The sequence below is a fragment of the Passer montanus genome, unplaced genomic scaffold, assembly GCF_014805655.1.
Source record: "Passer montanus isolate IOZ18808 unplaced genomic scaffold, ASM1480565v1 scaffold2, whole genome shotgun sequence".
NCBI classification, from domain to species: domain Eukaryota; kingdom Metazoa; phylum Chordata; class Aves; order Passeriformes; family Passeridae; genus Passer; species Passer montanus.
Genome location: NW_024366591.1, coordinates 20,058,449 through 20,083,641, shown reverse-complemented (window position 1 = coordinate 20,083,641; position 25,193 = coordinate 20,058,449). Strand labels below are relative to the sequence as shown.

General features: G+C 41.1%; 1 protein-coding gene across 1 annotated transcript; it reads left to right on the top strand.

Annotated features, from left to right (window-relative positions):
- The first annotated feature begins 292 nt into the window (after positions 1 to 292).
- Positions 293 to 23,985, top strand: OPRM1 (opioid receptor mu 1). Its single transcript, XM_039707603.1, has 4 exons — positions 293 to 728; positions 14,687 to 15,039; positions 15,997 to 16,517; positions 21,608 to 23,985. Exons 1-4 carry the CDS (start codon positions 409 to 411, stop codon positions 21,644 to 21,646), a joined length of 1,233 nt encoding a protein of 410 aa, XP_039563537.1. The 5' UTR covers positions 293 to 408; the 3' UTR covers positions 21,647 to 23,985.
- Positions 23,986 to 25,193: the final 1,208 nt, after the last annotated feature.

The window sequence follows — 25,193 nt, the reverse complement described above, 5'->3', positions numbered from 1 at the left end:
CTCCCAAAATGTTGCCGTAAAGTTTGTTACATTTTATTACAATGCTCTATTATGTCTATAATCACTGAGGGCATCTTTTTGCCATGATCCCTGTCTCACTACGATAATCAGTCGCGCATTGATCTCCTCTCTGCACCGGCATTTATCTCGCCAAGCGAGCCTCCCCCGGTTCTCTCTTTCCGATGTTTGTCACCGATGCCTGTGGCGCTGGGGAAAGGAACATTTTAAGCGCTTTGCCTTCAAGTGCCACCCGCAGGGGAGGCGAGCACTGCCGGCGCTGCCCCCCGCAGGTGCGCCCCGCTCGCCGCTGGGGGCGGCCGCCGCCGCGTCCCGCCGGCCTGGGAGGAGCGGCGNNNNGGGCGTCCCTGGGCGCGGGGAGCGGGGGCCGCGCTGAGGCCGCTGCGCGCCATGGCTGTCGCCTACCTGCTGGGCAACGCGTCCGCGCCGCTCCTCGCCGGAGCGCTGGAGGTCCCGTTCGCCGCCAACGCCTCCGCCTGCCGCCCGCCCGGGCCGCCCTGCCCGGCCTGGGGCAACGCCTCGGCGGCGGCGGGCTGGAACCGCTCCGAGCCCTGCGGCGGCGGCAATGGCAGCGCGGGCGGCGGCGGGCCCTGCGCGCCCGCGGGCGGCGGCCCCTCCGTGGTCACCGCCATCGCCATCATGGCCCTCTACTCCGTGGTCTGCGTCGTGGGGCTCTTCGGCAACTTCTTGGTCATGTATGTCATCGTCAGGTGAGTGCCGCCCTGCCCCGCCCCGCAGCCCACGGCCGCTGCCGTCGGGGCGGAACGCCGCCGCCCGGAGCCGGGATGCGGGACGGGGTCCCGGCGGGGATGTGCGGTCCCCTCCGCCGGGCAGCGCGCAAAGGGGCGCACTGACGGGTGCGGACGGGCGCCGGCCCCCGCGGGAAAGGGAAGGAGGGTTTTGATAAAAAGCCGGAGCGGGTGACGGTGGAAGAGAAACTTGCGGTGGAGCAGTGAGGGGCGGCCGGTCCGTCAGAAACCGCTGCGCGTCCGAGCAGGACCCTCCGAGCTGCCCACCTCTGCGAGCGGCTCTGGCAAACGGGGCCTGAATCCCGGACTTGTTCCCTAAGGAGCGAGGGTTTAAAGGGACTGTAGCCACTGCCTGTGAGCGTGTACGGGTACGGGGTGGTACACGGACAGCCGGTAGGCATCCACCTGTCTCTCCAGCCACCTCTCCCAAATGCACGAACAAAATGTAGATGGCACCGCGGCTAAACGCTTCTCTGTGGCCGTGTTTGGAGATCCTCTGCCTCATCTAAATGTGTGTATTGAAATTCATTTATATATGGTTATAGACATACACGTGTATAAATAGGTATGCCGTGATCGCGACCGCTTTCTGTAATCCCGGTGTTCCGGGATTACCGCTTTCTGTAATCCCTGCTCCGGCACTTCGCAACTTTCTCGCTCGCAAGAGAAAAAGCCCCCAGTGGGGCTGTCAGAGATCAGATCACGCGCGATAAATCCATCGCCCGTAAATGAGCGGAAAACGTGCGAGGGGGAGATGAGAGAGGCTCCCTTGCCGGCCTGGCAGCGGAGCTGGGCAGGTGGCTTCCGTGGGGGAACACTGCCACCTCCCGGGAGCGACGGCCCGGCAGCGGGACGGCGGGGCGCGACAGGACGGGGCCGACAGGGCTCATCTCCCTTGGTGGCTGCTCGTCCATTGAGCCCTGGAGGGCCCAGCGGCCGCTTTTAAATGGGGAGATAGGGGTGGTCCAGGGGCGCGCTCCGTTCCTATTGAGGCAGCCCCAGCACTTCCATTCCCCTCCCATCTGGAGCGTCCGTTCTCCCTTTGAGCTCTGCGCTCCCCGAGGAGCCGGGGCTGCAAGAGCCGGGGCTGTCTCTTGGCACCGCTGGCGAACCCGCGGCCGCGGGCGGCTTTGCGGTGCGCGGGTTTGCGGTGCGCGGGTTTGCGGTGCGCAGTGGCAGCTGTGGAAAGCCGGGGGTGAGGGTCGCGGTCGCGGTGGGGTGTTGCAGCAGGAGGGAGGATGCGGCACGTGTTAGGGATGTCACTGCAAAGCCTGTGCATCTGGTAGACCTAGCGGGAACAGGAGTGATATCCGTCAGTGGTTCAGACTGGAGCAGTTCAGAAGCCTTGTGGGTTTAGCTGTGCTTTAGAGGCTCCATGTACAGAGCTGGGGAGATTGTCTTCTGTCTTGTGGTTTTGGTCAGTCTGAAACTCAAGCTGTCTGTGTGAGGATACATCTGCAGAAAGGCTGCTGAGTGGGGGCATGACTGCAATCACCATAGCAGTGTTGAATGCATTCCTCTGGGAGGAAAAGCAGATGCACAGTGTAACAGAGACGGGATAGCTGTCAGCAGAGAAATATGCCGCAGCTTGTCCCTGAAATTATGTATTTATTATCCTGGGCATAACCCTTACTAGGTTCATATTTCTTACAGTAATTAATTGAATTACACTTGCACCACAAAGCCAAATCTAATGAGGCACTTGTGTTTAGATTCCTATCTAAAGAAAGCATCTTTCCCTGAGATGGCAGCTTACAAACAAAAGCCAGAAGCAATCAGAGAAAGCAAAAATGTATTTTTGTTTTACAGAAGAAAACACAAATTAAGTGGCTTGTCCAAAAACATCAGGAATTTTATGGCAAACCCCACATCTCCTGTGCAAGAACAGCTTTTGGTGTGACAGAATTCCTTCCCAATTAACACCACAGCTGTTTAGCAATCGGTATGACAAGAAATTTACATGCTAATGGCTGACTCGGATCTGTGGCTTAAGCAACATAAAAACACATTCCCTTTCTGTGCTTCTCTGCACGTGTAGTGTATCTGTTCAGCAATAGGGAACTTAGTGATTTAGTTCCTGCTGGAAACTATACTAGCTTGAAGTGTTTCAAATCATACAATATGATGAAATGTGCTCACATTCATGCCTCCTTGCATCCAACTACACGTAAGAGGCCAAAGTTTCACTGGATTGAATTTGCCATCATATAAAACTCCCCTTCATTATTTGCCTTTCCCATCACGCCTGCTCAGGAAGAACAAAACATTGAACTTCAAATTAATTGTGAGAGGAATTGAGGCTACTAAAAATTAGGAATTTTGAGTAGTATTGGTACCTAGTTTGTCTTGAAAATACTAGGAGCTGGGAGGTAGGTGCATAGATGTATGAAAATGTCCTACTCACCTTCCAGAGTCCAGCCCCAGCGAAAGCAACAGTGACTTCAGATCGAATGTACTGCATGCTAACATCTCATGCTTGGTTTCTTTGGAAATAGTTTTAAAATAATTATATCATTCTTATAAACATTATTACTCTTAAAATTTTTTCACATGAGGCAAATCCAGGGGTTTGGAGCCAGAGCTGTGCAAGTGCTGGCCTGACAGGGAACTATCACTCAACAATGCCACCCTGCTATCTCTGCTGGGGCAAACAGAGGTCAGAAAGCAGATACGTGCAAGGAGGAGTTAGAAATGTATTGTGATTATCAATGTGAAAAGAAGGCTCCTTGTGCAAAGCATATTGACCATAGGCATTCCAAGATTTCCAATTTATACACATTACGTTATAATTAATGTATTCTCATCCCTCATTGTTCCAGATGGTTCCTTTTCAGCTGAATGCTTTCATCCTTGAATTAATATTTACATGTTTTATATGTAGTGTGCGAGGCTTAACCTCATGTTACTAACACTGAAGTGTTTCCCTTCTCAAGTACCAAAAAATGCCTTCAAGTGACAGCAGTAGTAGTTTAATAGGTTTTACTGCTAGCCATGAATTCCCTGTAACCTGAAAAAATCTATAGATAATTTTTCGTTATCTGTTTTCCTCATGTTCTTTGTGTAAGTGGAAATTACTAATATGAATACAATGTCATTATGGCTATATCAACAGCAAATGCTATTTCTGCCTCCTGTGGAGTACAAGAAGATGGTATAAAATTAGTACCATGTGGCATTGAATTAATTTACACAGTAATCCAGAGGCTTTTCCATCTTTCTCATCGAGTTGGTGGGATATTAGTCTCACAGTTAGAGTGGAAATAAGAATATGCCTTGTGATTAAGGCAATATGCTAGAAAGCTGCAATAGATCCTAGATGAACATTTTAAGCATCGCAGGTCTGGAAGAGAGGGAGCAGCTGAATAGCTCACAGAGGCTCCAGTCCTCCACAATCCAAATGCTTCAGGAGAGCTGTAATTCCACCAACAGCCGCTGCAGTCACTCAAGTTCAGAGTGATTTCTCATTTGTTTTGCTATAATTTTTCACATACCATAAACAAAGAGGTCTCAGGTTCTCTGCAATCCTTTGTAGAGGAAGGAAATGTCTTGTTTCACTGAGTAAATGATTACACTGCTTTAAAAAAAAAAAGACAAAGAGGGAAAGAAGTCAAAGAAATCTTCTCTCTGAAATCAAGAGAAATCATTCTGCTCAAAACAGCCTCTTAATAGTGTTTTGAAAAAAAAGGGCTGTGGCTGAAGCATCATCTAATCTGGAAAGGCTGTGCAACACTGAAAACTCTGGTTCAGCTGAGTTCACTCACAATTCAGAAAAACTGTTTTATCAAGTAGAACAGACTTAGAGTTGAAATTTCAGTTGTAGAAATAATTGATATCCCCAGAAGAATAAATATTCTCACACACGTGCACACAATTGTGGAGCCTTTTTAGAGAAAAAAGAAATCTGGAAATTATCTCAAGCTTGAAAGTGGGTGAAGCAAAACAAGTGTTTCTAAAAAACAGGTTCTTTGGAAGGTGACATGGTGTTATGGATGTTGTATGTAAGGTGACCTTCAGCATCTTTTGTAGCAGCACAGATCAGGGAGCTTAGAAACCAAGAAATGCATAAAATTCCTGCTTTTCTTTCCTGTCCACAGCCTCATGAACCTCTCTGCATTTGCACAGCATTGCTTGTGTGTGTGTCCTGCCTCTTCCACTGACTGCAAAGAATCCGCCCCCGTGCTAAGAGCTGAAAGCCTCAGCAGCCTTATCCAGTCATGTCAATTATGAATTAATACAGCTCACAGCACCAGCCAGAGAGGACCTGGGGACAGGACTGAGGGAGCACTCTTGGGCAGGAGCAGCAGAGGAGCTGAATTAAATCAGCAGCATAGCAAGGGGGTGACCCTCAGCATCCTGCCTTACAGAAAGGCAGGTGTCCCTGTTTGCATACTGTTTGTGACAGCGTTTACCAACCTTTGCTAGTGGGTAAATGTTTAACTAGCAAGCAGCTCCCCTCCCTCCGCCAAGATGAAGGAAAGAAGACAGATAAAATGGAATGTATACCTTTATATTCTTTTTTTTTTAATTATGTTTTTACAGACATGATGAAAATTTGACCAAAAATACATGAGGCTGCAACCTGGCGGTAGCACCCATCCCACTGAGGAAGCACCTGAGGGATGAGTGAGAGCTCTGCAGCCCCAGACTCATCTCCAGAGCCTGTGCCTGGCCCCAGTCCCAGTGAACTCCTGCACACAGGACAGCGTGCCAGGCCCAGGTGCACAGACCCTCTGGCTCTGCTAGTGCCTACCACCAGGCAGTTCTGGGCAGCAAACAACCCTTCTCACTCAATTTGCCTGTAAAAAGCTGTTTGATCCCACTGTAGTTTTCCTGGAGTGACATTATGGTAATGGCCCCCATGATAAAATAGTGTTAAACACTTTCTTGTTGTTTTTTATTTTTAATTTCTTTATAAAAATAATCAAAAGTTACCAACTTTTCAAGGCTTCAGTAAGGGTAGAAAATACTGTAGGCACATATTGCTTACATTACATAATTACTAATAAGCTAATGACTAATGAGCTATTTAGCTAACATAATCCTGAAGTACTGCTTTATTTCATTTTAATTTATAATGTTTTCACAAACCATTGAGCATAACTTTTGCTGAACATTGTGGATATCTTTTATAACTTTTCTAGATCAAAAGGTGACATATTTACAAAAATCTCAAACATTTGGTGACAGTCCAAATGTCACAGAATCATAATGTAGCTTATTAGTCTCTTTTCTAGCCATAGCCAGCAGCTGGTATTTAGTCACAGAGAGGAAAAAAATAGGGGCAAAACTGTGTGAGTATCCTTCTAATAGACTTTTAGACTGCAGAGAGTTTCTGAGCTGCAGTTTGCATCAGCATTTATTCAGTAGCTTTTTGTGGATGTTTCTAATATGCAGCACTCCCCCAAAAAATGAGGATCAAAAATAAGATTGGAAGAAGAAGGTCACAAAGATTGCCACTACTAAACAAAGTTGCTTCAAAACAAACGTGAAGCATTTTTATGGATTCCAATTTGGTTATTTTTAAGCTTAGGTATTTATAAGATGGTTGTTGTAGAGATCTTCATTAACTGACATTTTCAAAAAATGATTTATTTTCATTATGATTCCAAGTGAAAACAATATTTCAATGCTTGATAAGTCTCTTCAAAATACAAATCCACTCTTGTAACTATATTTTTAAAAAATACAAAAGCAACTATTTTCTGAATTGTTGTACTTAAGCTGATCTCAAAGAAAGCTCTTTTTATAACCATCTGTGTCTTCTTTGGTTTATATCACGAAGTTTGGGTTTATGGTATTGAAAGTGGGAATATTATAATTATCTTTCAAAGACCTCTAGTCCTTTTTGGAAGCGGGCTTTTAATGATGTTCACTATCAAGGAGTTCCACAGCTTAAACAAGTTGTGATAAGCATTCTCATTCATCCATTTAATGTTAAACACTTCTAAATTTTATTTATATTTCCCTTTGAATTTACGTGATGAAAAAAGGTAGGGATGACGCACCATAGCTAATCAAATAACTGTGAAGGACATGAAATAGATTTTTTCCACCTTCTTGCTGAGAAGTGTTCAATTATCAGCTATAAGATCTTGTATCTCAGATCAAGAATTAAACTTCAGAACAAAAATGTTTGTGTAAAATGGAACATCTCCTCGTCGTGTTGTGTGGACCAGTTCCAACTGAGTGAAGTCTCTTTTTTAAGGGGGAACAGGGAGCAGCAGTTGTCACAGTGCTAATCTTCAGCCCTGGGATGTGCTGCCCCTATAGAAAAATCATCTAAGGTGCCAATTACCCAAATCACTCTCATAAGATTGTGGTCTTAGTAACTCCCTCAGAGTCTCAGACACAATCTCATCCTTGTCATGTAGAGACTGAGTCCATGATTTCCAGTACTTTTGATTTGGTCTTCTCACATAGCACATAGCTGTGCTCCTTCTTTCTCTCCTGACAGCTTCCACCATTGCTTGCTTTCCCCTTATCCCCACATCATAGCAAGCCTTCATCCACATTTATTCTCTCTAGTTCCTTTGTCTCACCTCTGTCACTCCTTTTCAGGTCACACTCAACAGCTTCACCAGAAGATCCCAATCTCCTGCATGCTAGAGGCCAGACCTTGTACACCTGGTGTTACTTTGGTCTGTACAGTCTGTGTATGGCCTGGCCTCCAGCACCACAGCACCTCCCTGCTACCCTCTGACCAGGGACATTGATTACCTGCTGTTCCCTACCACACCTTTAGGGATCTCACATCTGCTGGCGTTAAAATTGTCTTCAAAGGCTTCCCTGCTGACCAGGGATATTTCATGTACGGTCCTTATCTCAGGTGATCAGTCTGCAGATCAGGAGGAGGGTACCAGCGCCTGGAAACCAGACAAACTAGCTGATAACTTGTCCCCTGTAGGAAAATGTCACCACATTATCTGTTATCAGAGGTGTAGTCAGCAGTTTTACTCTCAGTCACACTTCTCTGAAGGCAGAGGGGAAAAAGTCAAACTGAATATACTGACAGTTTTCCTTTATATGTCTTCCTAGCAAAGCAAAACCTTCAACAATAAGCACCTGCTGCTGGATAATGGAAATACATTGAAGTTAGCCTTTTAGCACCATTGATTTATTTCAGAGAGATATGTTACACAATAACCATGAAAGGAATGACCTTTATTGGAGACCCATGTATGCTTCAGCCCCAGGCAAACAGAGACTCAAATAAAAGTGGTTTGACAAACAGGCCAGATTAAGTTCTGAAATAATTGGCAGGTAATTTTCCCCCTGTTCAACTAGGCTGCAAAGGAAGGAACTGTACCAGCAGATGACTGTTTGGGCACTGAAGCACACTTATTACTGTCATTTGTTTTTTATCATTAAGTAGCTTTTTATGATGTCTGGGAAAAGCTTGTTTTATTTTCTCTGTGTGGGGACTAAACTAACTGGCTTAAACTAAATAGCACAAAGAAAACTTCTATATTATGCCTTTCAGTAGCCAAAAAAATAAAATCAGGAAGAGCCACAAAGACAGCAGCAAGTCATTTTTAGTCCAAAGTCCATCACAGGAAAACAGGATGAGTCAGATACCCTCACAAGGCCACATAATTTCCCAAAAGACTGGCACTGAAGACTAAAGGTGACTCTGCCTAAAAGGCTTTTGTTTAGCTCACTCTCTCCCAAAGCTGAGGTATGAGATAAATTCTTCATGGGTTCTGAGCACAAGAAAAATGGTCCTGACCTGGTGCTGCTTCCCAGGAGGTGATGTGCTCTGCTTGCTTCTCCTGCATCCTGTAAGCAAATACTGCTGGATGTGCATGTGCCTTGGCACTGTCCTGATGAGAGGAAGGGATAAGCTGGGAAGTCAAAGAAGCTAACAAGGTAACTCAAGGGAAGTAAACTTTGGTGACATTCTGGCCAAACCTCATTTGTACCGTGGAGGAGAATAAAGTGACAAAGCAGTGGGAAAACAAATTGTTAGGGAGAAAAGAGGTAGCAACTGAAGCAAGTACAGTCCAGCAGTTCCCTGCCCTGTGCTCAGGCCCACACTGACCACATACAGGCTCAGACTCCTGCAGAAAATGGACAGCCAGTGAGTGAAGAAAGGAGAGAAAGCTGCTCCAGAACAATGTATGTGAAGTATGACCGAGTTTATCAAATAACTGAGTTATTTGATCTTAGATCTAATGCACTCCCTCAATATGTCATGCCTTGACACCTAAGTGATGGCTAATATTTTTCATCTTCTCTAATTGAATCACAGCAGTGACTGGGTAGTGCTGGGAGTCAGGATGCAAGACTTTAACAGGAGGGAGCAGCAACTGCTTCTGTCTTTCTTGAAGTCATCAAAAGCTTCCTCACTCCCCCATTTCAGCTTTTACCCTCAAACTCGATGGGTGCAGGAAGTAAGTGAATGTGATGCAAATTGCACAATTTCATTGCAACCAAGTGTGAATGCTTTCAGCTTTATACCTGCTTAAGGTTTTGTATAGTTTTTCAATTTGTTGTTGGTTTGGTTCACTCAGGGCTTACTGTGTTTAAATTACAGCCTTGTATAAGATCTCTTTAGTAGAATATACATCAAGAGGATGCAGAAGTTGTTAACCATAAGATGGCACCTCTAATCTGGGTGGCCTTACTGCCTAATAACCTATCAGCGTTGTGCACAATTTTATGGTGCTAGTAGTCAGAGATGAAATTAAATGGCTTAAGGAAAAAGCATTCAGAAGTACCCATTAATAGAAAAATCAAAGGCTTACATTTTCAAGGTAATTAAATCATGTGTTCACAGACAGGAAGGTTAGACCTGTCTAGAATATATGACTTCAAAACTTTTAATAGGTTACAGCCTGCCACAGCACACGTCACAGCTGTGGCTGAGATGCACTATGGGTCTTTCACTCTATGGACACCTTGGGAAAAAAAGGATAATAAAATAGATGGATGTCAATAAAGTCCATCATTTGAGACCCTTTAGCTCAAAGGTACTTCCCAGGATGTGGCTTGAGAGACTTCATTTCAGTGTTAAATATTAAAACTGGATTGGCAGACAGAAAAATTTTTCAGGGTTTTACAGACCACCTTGAGTAGGTCATGACTTTGTTCAAAGCTTTAAGGGCTCAAGAAAAATTGGAAGTACCTGATATCTCAAGAAAACATGCCAAAAAATCCATTTTTCCTACTGTTTTTGAGTTATATATACAAGGTGCACCAGAACAGTCATGGGGAAAAAAAAATTAAATTGATTCAACTTGGCATACTTCACATGGTTTTAATCTTCCCACCCAAGGCAACCTCAACTAATCTAATGTATGCACATAATGATTCTTCATTTGTTTAACAAGTCATTTATGCAAGAAGAACATGAATTTGAAATGCTAACCTAATCTCCAGCATCAAGAAGAGTTATGTCAGGTTGTCTGCATGCAAGACCTAACTGTTGGCTGTTGTTTCTTTCAGCAGCCAAACCATTTTTGAGAGTGACTCTTTCTGCAGTGAATCTCCAGTGATTTTGTCCAGTTTTTCATGTATTTTGCACTGAACTTAAACACGAATCTTGAAGTAGTCTTCGTCTCCAAATTAGCATTCTGTAGACAAAACCTTGCATGCCTTTGTGTGCTGAAAGTAATTATTACCAGTCTGTCATCGACCAGCCCATTTCCTAAGTGCAAAAGACTTTCTGCTTTCCTCCTTATTGATGTTATTCAGTGAGGAAATTTTTCAAATTAGTTCGTAATGTTATGTATTATTCTGAGCTGCATCATTATCATTATTAATAATTACTATAATATAATAATATAGTGATTTATCATGATTATTATTGATTTTGTTGTTATTATTATTGTTGTTGTTGTTATTATTATTAGGGACATGACTACATGAATTGTATAGACTACAATAGCTGTATAAAAACTCTGTGAGTTTTTGTGATAAATAAGGTATGATGCAAACTTAAGATTTCATTAAATTTCAAGAACCTTAAAAGAAGAGACTCTTAAAAATATTTGAAGGTAGTAATTAAGCTGTTGGAGTGGACAGGCCAGAAACAGGCCCGTGGCAGATGTCTTTGCAGAGTCATGAACATGCTCACATGTCTCCTGTTGCATGAGAAGTGGAAGGGAAGGCGCTCCTGGCTCCCTTGGGAGCTGGAGTGTCTCTGAGGTTAATCTGGTGAAAGTTCTGTTTGGTTTACAAACTCTGAGTGGCCCGTGGGCAGACAGTTGAGGGGTCCATTTCAAGACTTTCTGTTAATCCTTGAATGCTAGCAATATGGTGAGTATGTGAGTCTTTTATTCGTGGGGTTTCCAGATAAAGGAAGAAATTATCAATCTGACTCCATGTTCTTATAAGGCTAATTTATTATTTTATTATCTGTATTATATTAAAGAATACTAAACTATACTAAAGAGTACAGAAAGGATACAGACAGAAGGCTAAAAGAATAATTAAGAAACACTTGTGACTCTCCAGAGCCCCGACACAGCTTGACCCTGATTGGCCATTAAGTCAAAACAATTCACATAAAACCAATGAAACAACCACCTGTTGGACAAACAATCGCCAGCCGCATTCCAAAGCAGCAAAACACAGGAGAAGCAAATGAGATAATACTGTTTTCCTTTTTCTCTGAGGCTTCTCAGCTTCCCAGGAGAAGAATCCTGGGCAAGGGGGTTTTTCCAGAAAATACGACTGCCACAATCTGAGCTGAATTCTCACTCTTTTGTCCATTTCTTTTTCTTATTCCAAGCAAATCTCAGTTTAGTGGACCTGTACAGCTCAGGTCTTCAAACTTGAAGTCTACTTTAGAGCTTTGTAGGATTGAAGATAAAGACAAGGCTGAACTTTCCCTAAAAAATTAGGCAGACATAAAGTGTATTCTTACTGTTGTAAACCTGATTTATCATCCACTATTACCAGCAAAACAACAGTTTGTGAGCAGATATTTTATGATATAAAACCTGCATTGAGGAATTAGCAGGGCTATACTAGTAGGTGCCAGTATTATAATGAGCATAATTAATTTGGATATATACTAAGAGCAGTATTGCACTAAATATTCAAAAAAGGCCCCTGATTCATCACATTTTAATAGTCTTTTCATTGCAGAGTTGTAGAATAAAAGTAAGGCCACCCAAAGCCAACTTCTGTCTTCACTTGCAACCTTGCTCTTTGTTGTGCAGAATTTAATACTCTTGATGTTTTAGACGCTGAAATTTCAATGTAAACTAAATACCAGTATTCAGATATTCATGAGTTTGCAATTAAGATTTTTTTCAAATATCTGTTAAGTTTTAGATTCTCTAGCAAGTTTGAATGAAAGTGTGAAAGCAGCACACTTAAATGACTGCATTTATAAATTTTGGTATTGCATTATAAATTTTGGTATTACTGAGTCCCTCTCAACTGTAGAAATTGCATCACTTATACATCTGTGTCTGGATAATGGAAATGTTTGTTCTGCTTATTCAAATAGGTAGACTTAGCAAAAAGTATAATAGCAGCTAAGATCAAGTCTTTGAAAAGCTTCATTATGATTGACTGTTACTTTCCATGCTGTTAAAATTATGTTTAATCAATTGCTTTGGTATTTATTTGTTCATGCTGAAAAATAATCCTGGGGACACTAATAATCTACTTATTTGGAAAAATACATGTTTTGCAAAATGTACCTTCCAGAAATAAACCCCTTATAAAATCTTTAAATATTTCGTACAGAGAAATGCCCATAGAATTCACTGAAAAGAATATTGTGAATTTCAATAGGCTTTTGTTGATTAGGCAGCAGGTGGAGGTAAATACTTTCTATCACCGTAAGAGTTCTGCTTCTATTCATTGTAAGAACAGCATGATTAGAAGTACAAAGATTACAGAGTACATCAAGCAAAACCCTTCACTAATGGTCTACAGAGGCCGTTACACAAAGCAAGTCCAAGAACTTTTAAACTTAAACTGGCAATGAAAATTAGATGGCAAAACTGAAAAAATATGCAGCATTTAAGTGGGATAAGGCCCATGGCCAGTGAAGAAACTTTATTCTTTTTATTCAGAGTATTTTTGTGTCCGTCCTTTGTCATGCTATCCTGAAAGTCATTTACGTATTGGTTGATGGTTTGGGCTTTATTGCTGCGTCAAGCATTCCTTTTAAATCATAATGCCTTTAATTACTGCTAACAAAGCATTGTCGTTATTATCAGACAGTGCAGTCTCCAGACAGACCTCTCCTAGAATCACATGTGATGGCACCAGCACTGAGCAGCATTCCCAAATGTGCTTGCTTGTCCATCTGTGAAGAAGGCAAGCAGTCATCTAAGGTCTGAGCAGGGATCAGCAGCCTGGGTGAGGGCACAGAATCCTTGTCACTCTTGAGAGCCACTGCCCCTCTGTCGCTGTCCTAGCCTGAGCAGATCAGGTGGGAGCAAGCTGGATATGTCTGCTCACAACACGATCAAACCTTCAGGTCAGCTCTGGAGAAACCTTCAGCTGCTCCTGCATATCTCAGGCCTTTGGAGAGATATTCATTTTGATAAACTACAGGGCTTAGTACCGGATAATACTAAAATCAGAATATAAATGTTGCTGCTTTTATTCTCATCTGGAAGATTGTCCAGCAAATTGTCCAAGAAATGTTTTCTTTTCCTTCCAAAGAGCTTTTAGAGCCGTAGCTTTTATTGTGTACCTCTCTCATACTGCAATCCTGTACATTTTCCCCAATTTCCAGAGGAGAGACTTGTAGATGTTTGCAGCATCTACCTCCTTCTGTGTTAGTTACAAACTTGTTATTTAAATGGAGTAAGGAAAGTTTTTACAGGACTTTCACAATATGGAGTTTATTTATTACTTGAAAGTATCATATTCAGATCATACTTTCTCAAGGTATCAATCAAGATAGTGTTTGAATCTACTTGAAAATCTGTTTTTAAAAACCACCCTAAACTGAAATTAGGATTGTTAGTGTCTTCTCATGCACAGTGCTAAAAATGAGAGAACAGATCCAGTACCAATGACTTAAAATGTTCATCATAAAAGCTTTCTAGGTCCATTCAACATAAAGTCTGCATTTCTGCACACCCTACCAAAGAAAAGTTCCAAATGTGCATTCCCTACACAATCCTTTCATTGGGATTTTTTTGCAACTGACTCATGTTTTAAAGAAATCTAACTCAGCGATAAAACCCACAAAATTATGTATTTTATGTTTTGTTTTCCCTAGCGGGTTGCCTGACAGGTCTTTTGAAATGAGCTATTCCTCTTGAAAAGCACTCCATAAATTGTAAAATATTTGATCAAACACTCTTCTTATTATTTTTGCAGAAATGGAAGGAAGTTTCATCAAAAGAGCAAGCCATCTGACCCCCCAAAATTCAAGCAGCCACAGGGCCCAGCAATCTCAGCAGCAATGAGGGCATGTCCAGGAACATTACTTAAATTGAAACTTCTTTTGTACCACTGAAAAAGTACAGCATCCACATAAAAAATGGGTCTCAAGTGCTGCTCATTTGGAATGACACCATTACTACTTCACAACTTAGTAACAAATTTTCTATTTCTACAAAACATAGTTATGATATTTGGCATGACATCAGCAGGTATAGAAAATCTCTCCATGTAGTACAGTATCTGATCTGTAAACGTACAATTTTTTTATCTTCTCAATTCATTAGCATCAATAATATTGTTTCTTCTATGTATATCTTTTTCTTCTGCACAAGTTAAATTAATCTTTTCTTCCTTACACCCTTTAGCTGATGTCTCACTGAACTGCTAACATGGAGGTGAATCATAGCATGGTCATTTCTTTAAAAGCAGGAAATGTGATCTTTGACAGTATCTGGCACATTATTTTACAGAAGCTTTTTATAGATGCACAAATTCAGTTTTATTTAACAATGTCAGTTGTGGTCATTCACATGCTCTGCCAATTTTTTTTTTTCTAGGTACACGAAAATGAAGACTGCCACCAACATCTATATTTTCAATCTTGCATTGGCAGATGCCCTAGCAACAAGTACTCTGCCATTCCAGAGTGTGAATTACTTGATGGGAACCTGGCCATTCGGTACCATCCTCTGTAAAATTGTTATATCCATAGATTATTACAATATGTTCACTAGTATCTTCACACTCTGCACCATGAGTGTGGATCGCTACGTGGCTGTTTGCCACCCAGTTAAGGCGCTTGATTTCCGAACCCCCCGGAATGCCAAAATTGTCAATGTCTGCAACTGGATTCTTTCCTCTGCCATTGGCCTGCCAGTCATGTTCATGGCAACTACTAAATACAGGCATGGTAAGTCTGGCTTTCATTCCTAAATTGAGTGCTCTACATTTAAACTCCCTTCTGCATTGTTTCACTGTAGTGTAGAGGCATTGAATTAACTTCTGACCTCTAACCTGTGTAAAGCAAGTATCAGTGCAAATGAGCCCCTTCAACAATTTTACATCTGGCTGTAGTTGACTGGACAAGCCGTGCATGTGATCTGTGTTTTACAACAAGCAGCTCCAGCTCCTTCAGTGGATCCATGCAAGTCTTGATGTCCCACTTGGTTGTCCCACTGTCCCACTGTAGTGTTTGAAAAAGCCAATCTCCGCCTGCCTGCCTTCTGCTGGGGGGTCAGTTCTGCTGAGCTTCAGCACAGGAGCCTGTGCTTTACCCAGGATACTCCCACTGGGAAGCTGGCAGTTATGTTACTCCCTGTCTGGCAGAACATGATACAGAGCAGATAGCGTGTTCTGGACCACTGGTGCTCCAAGACCTTCCATAAAGGGACAGTGGCAGCATGTCAGCATAAGTTCAGACCCTCCACAGTGCATAGTTACCAAGTGTCTTGTTCTTTTCCCTGTTGCCCTGAAATGCTCAAACTCTCAGCATATATGGTGGCTTAACAATCTTTCTTTTCACCATGTTTTATACTGAAAGTGAGTATCAGTCAGTTTAAGCATATATGACAATTCAACTCTTTTCCTTGTTTAGTATACATTAAATTCCAAGCCATAATATGCAAAAGAGAACATGTTAATTTGGTTTTGTTTTCCTAACTTAACGCTTCATGCATGTTTTGCAGCACTCTGTCCTACCAATGTTTGTGCAAATGACAGGTCACAGATTGCTTCATTTTCCATGTTTACTTAGGTGTAAAGTCTTCATATATTTGCTTCCTGTGATACTTAATTAAAGAAAGGATTAAAGAAAAGCAAATAAAAAACTGACCTGACTGTTCTTCTCTGCTGTTTTCCTTTTCCTCAGGCTCAATTGACTGCACCCTTACATTCTCCCATCCTGCTTGGTACTGGGAGAACCTCCTGAAAATCTGTGTGTTCATCTTTGCCTTCATCATGCCAGTCCTGATCATTACGGTGTGTTACGGGCTGATGATTTTACGCCTGAAGAGCGTTCGCATGTTATCCGGCTCCAAAGAGAAGGACAGGAACCTGCGGAGAATCACAAGGATGGTTCTTGTAGTGGTGGCAGTGTTTATTGTCTGCTGGACTCCCATCCACATTTATGTTATCATTAAAGCCCTGGTCAACATCCCAGAAACTACTTTCCAGACTGTCTCCTGGCACTTCTGTATTGCTCTAGGGTATACAAATAGCTGCCTTAATCCAGTCCTTTATGCATTTCTAGATGAGAATTTCAAAAGGTGTTTCAGAGAGTTCTGCATCCCCACTTCCTCAACCATTGAGCAGCAAAACTCCACCCGAGTCCGACAAAACACTCGTGACCATGCTTCCACTGCCAACACTGTGGATAGGACTAACCACCAGGTATGACTAGCAGTGGAGATGTCATCTCTGGATCCAGGCCACCCGCTTGGAGATGACATGTGCTCTGAAGTTACCACTTACACTGATTTGTAGCTTTTGCAAGGTCTGAACACTTTCAAGGTTATATTTGAAACTGGTGTATGCATACACAGAGACCCCAGTCCTGCATGGTGCTGAGTTGTTCTCTGCCTTGCTTGATGCTCAGAAGCCAAGGGTTCTAAAGAGAACCTTGAGTGACTGGGTCCAGCGTGCATGCATGTACAAAGCACATTAAAAAAACAGTGTTTCACTTGCAGGATGTTTGCAACAGGTTAAAAAACACAGATATCCCTGTTCATACTCCTTGTCTGCTGATGGAGACAGGAGTGGGACAGAATACAGATCTCTCATCTTCTCTTATTGCAACAGAGAATAAAAAGATAAAAAACTCTGCTTGTTCATTTTGATTGATGTACAAAGAAGGCCTACCTAGCCTTGTTTGTCCTGAAAGTCATGCAAGAGATAGACCAAGGCTTGTCTACATGCAGTTCTTGTGTCAGATAATTATGGGTGAATAAGGTGGGGTTAGATATGTATATATATGTATATATAGATATGAAAATATATACACACGTTGAATATTAATGTGCCATTTTGCCATTTCAGGTATACCAAGAAAATACCTTTTCCATGTAGAAAAGTCTTTAAGAAGTAGGGATTTTATGGCACATCAGATAACAAGGGTTCTTTGTGGTTTTTTTTATTTAGCCTATTTTTGCATCGTTTTTGCAAAGAAGCTGTTTTGTGCATGTTGAGCTTCATCTCTCAGCAAAACAGGAAAGCAAATCTTAACATTCATGAAAGTAATTCAAGCACATTGCAATTGCTAAAAGAAGTTTGAGTTGTCTCTGTAATTCCTTAGAAATAAGAACAAAAGGCATAAGTCTGGTTCATTCCTTGCCGTGTCACCTTTCAGCAATATACTCAGGTTGCTCATGCAACAGTTTCTCACTGCTGCCACTTCAGCCACAAGCTGGCTGCCTCCTCGAGGTGCAAACTCAGTGGCTTCTTGTGAAAGCAGCTACCTGACACTCAGCTGCTACCAGATAGCCCAAATAAGAGTATTCCTGTCTCCAAGGAGACTAAACAGTAATTGCACCACAAAAGGGGAGTGAGTCTAAAGTCTAAAGAGAGAAGGGCTAAAGCGAGAAGCTTTATTGAGCATCAACAGTTGGTGGTGTTCACCTGTGTCTGACTCATACATGCCAAACTGTGGCCTGTGAAATCAGCACCTGCTCAGTCTGGTGGGGAAGCAGGACTGCCAAACTTGGCATAGGTGCACATATATATGTATGTATGTATGTATTGTAGTATTTACTAGGTGTAGCAAATTACTACATTCATCTGTTAATAACACATTTGTAATCCTCAGTGGCGTCAATTTTGTGCATGTGTCTGACAGCAAGATTGTATTTCTGTCTAGTACAATTCCAGCTTTTTAGAGTGCAGTGTGTATGCACCCATTTTCTACATTTAGTTGTATCTCTTTATATTACTTCTAGGAGAGCTGTAGCCTTCTAAACTTCTACCTATAGAAAAGATTAATGTGTACTAGGTACTGCCTAGAGGCTGAGTGGAATAAAATCTGTTTCCCTGAGCACTGAGCAAGCACAGAATAGAAGATGATGTTTCCCAAAGAGATGTTTCACCCTATAGCAGCAGGAGAGACAGCCTGCTGGGGCAGGGATGGAGCAGGCAGGTGAAGTGATCTTGAGCAGGCAGGTGAAGTGATCTTGGCAATAAGGAGGAAGCTAGTCCTATAGTTGGGAGTGGCAATAAGGAGGAAGCTAGTCCTATAGTTGGGTTCTTTGCTGGTTAGAGTTTTTTTTTCCTTCAGGGAATAGTGATGAAATAAATTAGTTATGAAGAAATCATGCATATGTAAAGAGCAGGGAAGGGAAGGACACTGAAGGGAAGGGGAGGTGAGAGGAAGAATGCTGAGGAGAGAGGGAAACATAAGGAATGAGATTCAAGTGAGGCAGTAAGGATGGAAACTGAAGCAAAGAGCCAATCTGCATGAAACAAAAAAGGTGTATGCAGAGCTGGAACAAATTGTCTAACTGCTTTGGTAGCTCTTCCTAGCAAGTAGCCATCAGTTTTCCCCAGAGCCAGGGAGAAGAAGCCAGCACTTGGTAGCTCAGGTCCTCATAGGTGGGTGGGTAGGACTTTGCATGTTCAGGTGTTTGAAAGACCCTGGGGTGGCCTACTCCCTATCCCTCACCAACATCCCTGCAGTCCTGGCTTTGGCAGCTGCTGATGCCAGATGTGCCCCCTGAATGCTGACATGGGCCTTCTCCCTGGAGTTCAGCTCAGCAGCTATTTGGTACAATCTTTCTCACTCTCCACAATGTCTATGGAATACATTCACAGCAAGCCATGTTCACAGCTTAATATTAAAGTTAATTTATCTTTTTTCTCCTGCAAACATTGCTGTAAGAGACATTTTTTGATGTCTGCTTTTATCAGAATGAGACACAAGATTGTTGAACTAATCTACACTAAAAAGGTTCTCTGGGATAGTAACTAAAAATTTAATACCTAATATTTTTATATTATTATTTTAAACACAAAAGGCCCTAGAGTGAATGCAGCTTTAGCTTTCAGAAAATAAAAGAAGAAAATAAACCCCCAGACAAACCAATATTTGCTCAGACAGTGAGATTCTGTAAATTCTGTAGACGGGGTATTCTTTTTACAGGTAAGTGCTTTCTGTAAAAGAAAGTCTAGCTTGTGTATCTATTGATTGAGGTAGACTGACAAGCTCTTTCTTGTATAGACAAGGCCTTGGAGAGCATTTTGTATGAATTCTAATTGCAAGGCTGTGTAGTACTTGGCACACTTCTTACAATTTTCTAAGAAACAGGTGTTCTGCAAGTTGCTTTTTTGCCAAGTGAGAATTCTTTTCTTCTGCTAAATGAGAACTGCAAGTCTCAATCACATAAGGCCTAATACTTAAAGCATTTAAAAGCATTTAGAATTGACACTCTTAAGTATTTAAATTGTTGGAAGGAACAACAGTGTCTTCTACCAGTTTAAAAGCACCAACAGGAAACATCATAAATATTCATATTATTCTGAGTTAATATAGTGGCCTTGGGCCTACTCTGTGGCTCCTTAGCATTATCAAAAAGGTCTAGATTAAGTGCTTATAATTTTCAGGAGGGTTTATGCAATCTTACAAGTGCATTTGCATGGAGAAGGAGTGATGTAATCTTGGGGGAAAAAATGCTTGAAAAGCAAAACTGCTTTCTTTGAACTTTTCTCTATGACCAAGTGTTGGCAGGGGAGGGGGATGAAGGACCAAATAGTAGCTTTTGCAAATGGCTGGAGGTTTTTGACGTTGTTGACATTAACTGATTTGTATCAAAATCTTGGCAAGTATATTGAAATGGCTTTTACTTCAGATGCTCAGAGACTCTCTGTATCAATATATCTCTGAGATTAAAAGGTTTATTTTTTTTAATTTAAAATAAATTGATAGTTATTTTTCTGTGAAAAGTGAGTTTTTGCTAGTATCTATGTGTTAATAACTAAAAATCCTAAATAATTAGGGAACTGGATTATTAATAATTATAGAAATCTGAGAAATTTAATTTGTTTCAGTGGATTAGTTTCTTTTTGACCCATTTTTTATAGCTGCTTTTATAGCAGCTTCACCTGAATATATCCAAGCAACTAAGGAAATTATGTATAGGCACATCTTCGGGATGATTTAGTGTGTAACTCTTCTTTTCAATTTTAGCTTCTTATGCTTTTTTGTCAACTACTGAAATGTCTAAATGCCCTAATGGAAACTGTAAATCCTCCCCATATGCTGAAAATGAGACCTCAGATATGTTCAATAACAAAAGACTCAGCCCTGAAAGCTTTGCCTTTACAGCCTGTATTGGCAACCACATGTAGACATGATATTGGATTCAAGAGAAAGTTTTTTGAGTTAAAACAAGGAAAAATTGAAAGCTAGTTTCATTTTGATTAAATGAATGAAGAAAGTGTTTTCTTACTGCTTCATTTTCCTTGTGCTATACGACCCACTGTGAAAAAATGTGTGGAATGCTGGCGATTCCTGTTGCAGAAACATGAAAAAAAATTGGGCAGCTTCTTGGCAGATTCACATCTACCTGTATTAACAGAGAATGGCCTTCCTATGTATTTTTAGGAAATTAATATTTCTCCTTTGTGAATTATACTGTATTTCAATAATAATTTTAAAGTACTGATTTCTTAAAAAGCCCATTTCTGGCGAGATAGTGACATCTATAAAACATTTGTAATAGATCCTTAAAACTGGGCTTTCTTTTGTAGCTGATATGCGTTGACACGGGCTCTTTGAGAATCTCCAGGCTCCATCTGTGTCTGTGCCATTCCATAAACCTTTGATTTGCATTGTCTCCCACCCAGCTCTCAACAGGATCTGGTACAAAATTTGCCGAGCAAAAAGGGGTAGCAACCTCTCAGGATGTGCCATGCAGCAAGCAGGCTTCCTTGATGAAAACATCTCTAGTGCTGCCATGCCTGCTTGCAAGTAGGGCTCAGCCTGGAGACTGTGGACACGCAGGGATGAGGGACTGATGGGTTTGTTTGCTGATAGAAGTCCACCTCACACAGAATTTAAACTAGACTATAACAGAAAATCCAAAAGTTAGACACTGCTCTGATATGGAAACAGAATGTATTCAACTAAAGCACAATTCCCCTATAACTGCTACAGAAAGAATACAGAGAGGGAGTGAATTTTTTCCATGCTCATGAAATTCATAGAGAGATCCACCCTAGAAAGAGAACAACTGGCTTGATATGTAGTATATTCTAATTCTAATTCAAATTTCAGACCTACTAATGTTTCCTTGTGATCATTTCCTCTGTTGCTTCAGACAAAAGCTTAGTCTTGCCTTCTCTGGGCTATGTGCTCAGCGTTATACATCAGAACAGTAGCTGCAAATGAGAAATAAATTTCTCCTAAAAAAAACACACACACACACACACACTTACTAGTGGGTGGGACAATATGAAGCAATTGTTCATTGTATTTGCAATTTCTTTCCTTTCAGTTGGAACTTCAAGAAGCTGAAACTACTCCACTGCCGTGACAGGGTCTCCTGCTGCATGGCTCTCAGAGCAGTTGCCACTGCCACAGTGTGCTAGTGGGAACATGTAGGATATGCTTTCCCTCAAAAAAATACCACAGAGGGAAGTGCCTGCTTTTCCAGTCTGTCAAAAATTGCTTCTGCAGCACACCTGCATTGCACTTAACAGAAACATGAAATGTAACAGCGAGCAGAGCCAGGAGATATGGGGGCCTTCCAGGCTCCAGTGTTCAAAGCAGTCCTGTGTACCAGGAGAACATTCATTAGTCTAAAACAAAGCTACTGTGCCTGTAGCAACCTGACACGCTCTTGGTAAGTTACAGTGATGTTAAAACACATTGGCGACAAAAATTCAAAGGCTAGACAACTATAGTTGGAAAAATAAGGTGAGCTTTTGAGAATGGAAAATGATGGGATGTGAAGTTGTAATACTGTTGGGTACACTATTTACTCTTAAAATTTATTTGTAGGGGTGTTTTCTGTGCAGGTTATTTACATGCTGAAGTCTCATGAGGTCATGTAGAACAACACATTTGTAGTTCAAGAGGTCTTCTCTTGCAAGGGTTGCATGTTCTGCAGTTTCAAAGGAAAATTTTTTTTCAGTGATCCCTTAAAAAAAAATAAAAATAAAAAAAAGCAAAACAAAACACAACAAAACCCCTCCCAAAAAAGTCTCCAAGCTTCGTCTTCTGCTCCTATTTCACATAAATTTAAAAAATACTTTAAAATTAAAACAATGACCTATCGCTTTTTCTAAAAGAGATGAGTAAATGAAAGTATTCTACATTGTTATTGATTGCCAAATGATCCCCAAAATAGCATAGATTAACATAAATTTCTTTGTGAATAAAAATGTAGCTATAAGCCTGTCACAGCTTGCACAGGCTGATGATGTCTTCTCTTTCTAGTAGTTTCTCAAATTTCAGCTGCTATGTCAGCAGCATTTTCAATTTGTAAGTAAACAAAAGCCCTTATGTGAAGTACTTGGAGCAGTTAATGCATTAGATCTTTTTAAAAAGGAAATTTTAAAAAACAATTTGCTAGACATCTACTATTTCGTAACCAAACCCATAGTATGCTTGCTTTTCTAATTAATGTGATACAGTCTGCATCTGCATTTTGTATTAGCTGCTAGAACACATTAAGATTTCAGGAAGAAACAATGTGCTGCAGCAAATGCCTTCTTAGCTGTTTTCTAGTATGAAGATTAGAAATATCCATGTAGATAATTTGTGGTTCAGTGGTATTTTCTAGACATTGTTTGTTACTTGCTCTGTAAATAAATTATCAGTAGTTAACTGGAGGAAAATTGTACTTTGATGAATTTAAGTGTATTCTGAAATACAACTATATGGAACAGGGTTTTTTTTGTTTTGTTTTGTTTTGTTTTTCTTTCTGCAGTCAAAATATATTTCTTATTTTCATTGTTAAAGTCTGTGTAACAATAAGGTTATAATGTGAAATTGTTTGTTTCTGCCATAGACTGCATAATAAAGATTGAAGACCAAATCCTTTCAAGTTGTAAATTAAAGGATTATTTGAGTTTCACCACTGTGTTGCAGCTAAATATGTAGCCTCTATACAGCAGAATATGAAGCTAGATATAACAGAAGTGCCTTAATTTTTTTCTCTTTCTGTTGAAAATTCGACTGTGTGGTCATATGAATTTATGTTTAATTTTGTGCTAGTTTAGCTGTATCACTTCTTAGCCATCATTAAAGTTTAAACCAGAGTCATCACCATTCTAAGAGGTTTTTGCATCTAATTTTTAAATAGCATAAGATAGACACTCGGAAGAAGTTGATACCTTGTTTTGCACCACACAGTAGTATTATTTAAATAACAAAACCAACATAGAATACACTAGATTTAAATGGAATAACATCCTCTGACATGATTACTACCTGATGGATTCAGAGTAGTCTGACATGATCACAACCAAAAAATTTTAAAATATTGAATGAATATTTGGAAAGTCTTAACTGACAGACCAAAAACATTTTAAAGTAAACTTAAGATCATTGTTTTGTGAGTAGTCAAAAGTTCAGCTTTCACAAAATTTACGTAATTAATTGAAGCCATTATTTCTTCTTTACTTTGCAATGAAGCACACAGGCGAAATACTGTGACTTGCCAGCAGACAGCCAAATATTTTTAAGGACATTTTCTGTTTCTGCAGTCCAACAATTGAGAAACCTGACTGTAAATATGTTTAGCAGTAATAATATTGTAGCCTTTATGGCTTAAGGATATGAGGAAGTAAATTTTATTAGCAGAGCCCTAGGAAAAAGTAAGACAAATGTCTTTTTTTCCATAAGGCTTGAATGTTCATTGGTAGTGCTTTGCAGTAAGTAGCATATTATTACACAACTTCTGTATCTGCATTGTAAACTTTTAATAAAAATGTCTCTGTTTCTTGTGGATTTGCATTCAACCCCATTGTCCATGTTTGTGATGAAAACATTAAATAGCACTGATCCCAAACAGACCCCTGAGGGAGACCATATGTCCATCTGGCACTGAGCCTTAGACCACTACTCTTTGGGTGTAGCTGTCCAAGCAGTTTCTCATCTATTGAGAGAGAAGGACATTGTGGGAGATATGTCAAAAGTCTTACCTATTGTCCAGATCGATGACACCCAAGGCCCCTCTCTAATCCATACTGACGTAGTCACTCCATCATAGAAGGCCACAGGATTGGTCAGGCAGGATTTGCCCTTGGTGATGCCATACAGGCTGACCCAAATCACCTCCCTGTCCCCTGTGTGCCTTGACATAACTTCTAGGAGCTCCATGATGTTCCCAGACACAGAGATGAGGCTGATATGTTGGTTCTCAGAAGCCTCCTTTCTCCCAAATCACCTCCCTGTCCCCTCTGTGCCTTGATATAACTTCTAGGAGTTCCCAGACACAGAGATGAGGCTGATATGTTGGTTCTCAGGAGCCTCCTTTCTAGCCATTTTAAAGACACGTGCACTGTGTCCCTTTTTCCAGTCACCTATGACTACACCTGATTGCCATGACTTTTCAAATGTGATCAAGAACATCTTAGCAATTACATCAGCCAATTCCCTGTTTACTTGAAGGAGTGTCTATAGAAGGGAAGGGGAAAATTGAGTTGACATTTTCCACTGCAGAGATAGACTCCATGAACCCAAGTCTCTTTGTGTGGGTTTGTCTCTCTTGAGGCTGGAATGAAGCTGAGTGTAATTGCAGATGCTCTAGAAGAAATATGCAGCTGAGTTGGCTTTGAGCTGACTTCTGCTGGTTCACTCAGCTAAAAAAGGGAAGGGAGAGCTCAACAGCTGAACATCCCATCCTTTTGGCTTTATTGTTGATAAAGTGAAAGCAGCATGAGTAGGATTACCTGTGCTACAGGCATCTGGCTCTCATTTTGAATAATGGGAAGAAACCTTAGAAATCAACATCATGCCCTTCCATATCTCCCAATTAATAAAAAAATTAGGGCACTTAGATTGTGTCATGGGCAAAACAGTCTCAACTAATCCTTGCTAATTAACCATAAGGATTCAGATAATCAGGAAAAACT

Excerpts from the sequence above, each read along its gene's own strand:
- OPRM1 (XM_039707603.1), top strand. The coding sequence starts at position 409 with ATGGCTGTCGCCTACCTGCTGGGCAACGCGTCCGCGCCGCTCCTCGCC. Across the intron at positions 729-14,686 it reads GTCATGTATGTCATCGTCAG|GTACACGAAAATGAAGACTG; the intron begins GTGAGTGCCGCC and ends TTTTTTTTCTAG. Across the intron at positions 16,518-21,607 it reads TGGATAGGACTAACCACCAG|TTGGAACTTCAAGAAGCTGA; the intron begins GTATGACTAGCA and ends CTTTCCTTTCAG.